At 33.4% G+C, this 2,500-nt stretch overlaps 1 protein-coding gene across 1 annotated transcript in view; it reads right to left on the bottom strand.

Moving 5' to 3' along the window:
- Nucleotides 1–2,500, bottom strand: part of LOC137636820 (uncharacterized) — a 15,206-nt gene that overhangs the window by 361 nt on the left and 12,345 nt on the right. The window contains exons 6-8 of the mRNA XM_068369176.1: nucleotides 2,324–2,436; nucleotides 1,021–1,085; nucleotides 1–511 (exon numbers count right to left, since the gene is read on the bottom strand). The exon at nucleotides 1–511 is cut by the window's left edge and continues 361 nt beyond it. Coding sequence (XP_068225277.1) covers nucleotides 370–511; nucleotides 1,021–1,085; nucleotides 2,324–2,436 — 320 coding nt within the window. The 3' untranslated portion in view covers nucleotides 1–369. The remainder of the gene's footprint in view (nucleotides 512–1,020; nucleotides 1,086–2,323; nucleotides 2,437–2,500) is intronic.

Here is a 2,500-nt window from a genome sequence, read left to right on the forward strand (position 1 = left end):
TACTTCTGTTTGTTGTGTCAACTTGTTTGGTTCACAGTTGTATGTATAAAACTTAAACTATTGTCGTGTTATTTTTTTTCTTTAACTTTAGCCTCTGGAATTTTGTTGTAGCCTCTATATGGATAAAAAAGGTTCCTTCAACCCAATTCTGTAAGTCAACGTTGCGAATAACCGAGTGACAGAATTTGCACTTTGCTAATTGTGATCAATTGCTGATTTACGCCAGACCACTAAGGTTCGCCGTGAAATTTTAAACACTGAATTTTGATTTTTTTTTTTTTGGGTGGTGGTTTAGGGGTGGGCTGGTGATCCTTATTATTACCACTGGTCGCATCCGTTGGTCAGTTGAATATATAAAAGTGCTGGTCATTACACGCATCCGCAGCCAGTCACAATATTCAGTGTGCGGATGGAGCTATCCCGCTGGGTGATGTTCATCTGTTGCAATCCTACGGGTGCGCATCTCGAACTGCTTTTGCGTAGAGACATCGCGCATGCGCCGTTCGGTTCGCTGTCGGGAGGAAGCAGATTATTGTTACAAGGGGTTGAAAGGATTTTGGATGTTGCAAAGACTTTTTGGTCCATCCGCAGAGAGTCTTGCAGGAGAGAGTTTTTATGATATTGTCTTATTATTATTATTATTATTATTATTATTATTATTATTATGATTTATTATTATTATTATTATTATTATTATTATTATTATTATTATTATTATTATTATTATTATTGGCTAAGCTACAACCCTAGTTAGAAAAGCAAGATGCTGTAAGCCCAATGGCTCCAACAGGGAAAAATAGCCCAGTGTGAGGAAAGGAAATAAGAAAATAGATAAAAGATATAAGAAAAAATGAACAATTAAAATATTTAAAAACAGCCTAACTTATTAAGCAAACTTCCTCTGATCTGAATGGGGAAATGCTAACTAATAGTAAATATATTTCTTGTTTATTTCATCAGAGTAATTATGTCATTCTGATTGTCTGAATAGATAGATAGATAAATAGATGCTAAACTTACCTATAAACACAAACCTCACTTGTCGCCGTGTCACATTCTCCTGTGCAGGTGCCAACGTCAATTACCTGGTGAAAGGTAAACAATATTAATTACTTCATTGTCATATAATTAATTAATGGTTAATAACTTGACAATCTCGCGTAGGCTTTTTTTTTTTTTTTTTTTTTTTTTTTTTTTTTCTTTTTTTTTTTTTTTTTTTAGGCTTCAATATGCCAACGTCCGATGCATAACTGTATGTTTCTTTATTTTAGTATTCATTTTAGCCTTAGAAAAAGGGAGTGTTGAAATTATGCAGTTCAATACATACGAGGATGAATATGAGAAAAAAAGATTGATTTGAATTTGTTTCCAAAACTATGCAAAGTTGGGATTGAGTTTGCTAGGAGCTAGGGAGACGTCGTGCAAAATTCAAAAGATGACGAATTAAATTTACGCAATAAATTTATTCAATTTACATTAAAAGGGAGAAATTTCACATAACTTTAATTTATATGAGTAGGAGGCGACAGAGAAACAATTTCAATCGATATTACAAGATGTGATTGAATTTACAAAATGGAGACCGATTTGCATTTGAATTTACTAAGTAGAGACTGATTTGCATTTGAATTTACAAAATTAAGGCCGATTTGCAATTGAATTTACAAAGTGAAGACCGTTTAGCAATTCAATGGACAAAATGGACGCAGATTTACAATAGAATTTACAAAATAGAGGCTGAATTACAGTTGAAATTACAATATTTGCAGTTGAATTTACGTGAAATTGAAATTACAAAGAGGAATTGGAATTATGAATAAGTTTTAAGGGAAGGGAAAGAAGAATTGCAGTTAAAATTTTCAACCTTTGTTGAGGGTTGTTGGGGGTGAGGGGGGTGAGGGTAGTTCCCCTCTCATTCACAAAGGGCTGGGTCCAATAAATTCGTGTTAGGATGTGTGATTATTTCTGTTAAGATTACATTTACATAATGATTTTAAGAGGAGATGGAAAGGTGACACTACTTTGTAAATCTGTACATCACCGTGGATGGAAAAATAAAATTCTTTTCCCATGTGCAAAGTTAGTGATTTTTTTTTTCTTGTAAGTTAGTTAATCAAACGGGAAAATTTCTGAATATTTTGCAAAATATTCGAGAATTCCGTGGGATTTAGAAACAATTACTCTTCCATAAATAATTGCTAAATTTTCTCATGCATAAAACTATGAAATTCTAATTTCAAGATTGTTTTACAAAGTATATCAAATACAAGGAGTACTTAAAGACACTAGGTTAAGGTGATATCCCAAACGTGTTCTCACATACCTCGACTGTGGGGTCATCCTGGTCGGTGTAATTATAGACGTGTTCGAAGTGGGAAGTCCTGTAGCAGGAAGCCTCGCATCCGCATTCCTCAATGACGGATAAACACTCCGCTCCTGAGATATTCCATAATGATAAATATTTCTTAGATTTTAACATTATTAAGAATAAATTAGGAAA

The sequence above is a fragment of the Palaemon carinicauda genome, unplaced genomic scaffold (genome assembly GCF_036898095.1).
Source record: "Palaemon carinicauda isolate YSFRI2023 unplaced genomic scaffold, ASM3689809v2 scaffold4, whole genome shotgun sequence".
Taxonomy (NCBI): domain Eukaryota; kingdom Metazoa; phylum Arthropoda; class Malacostraca; order Decapoda; family Palaemonidae; genus Palaemon; species Palaemon carinicauda.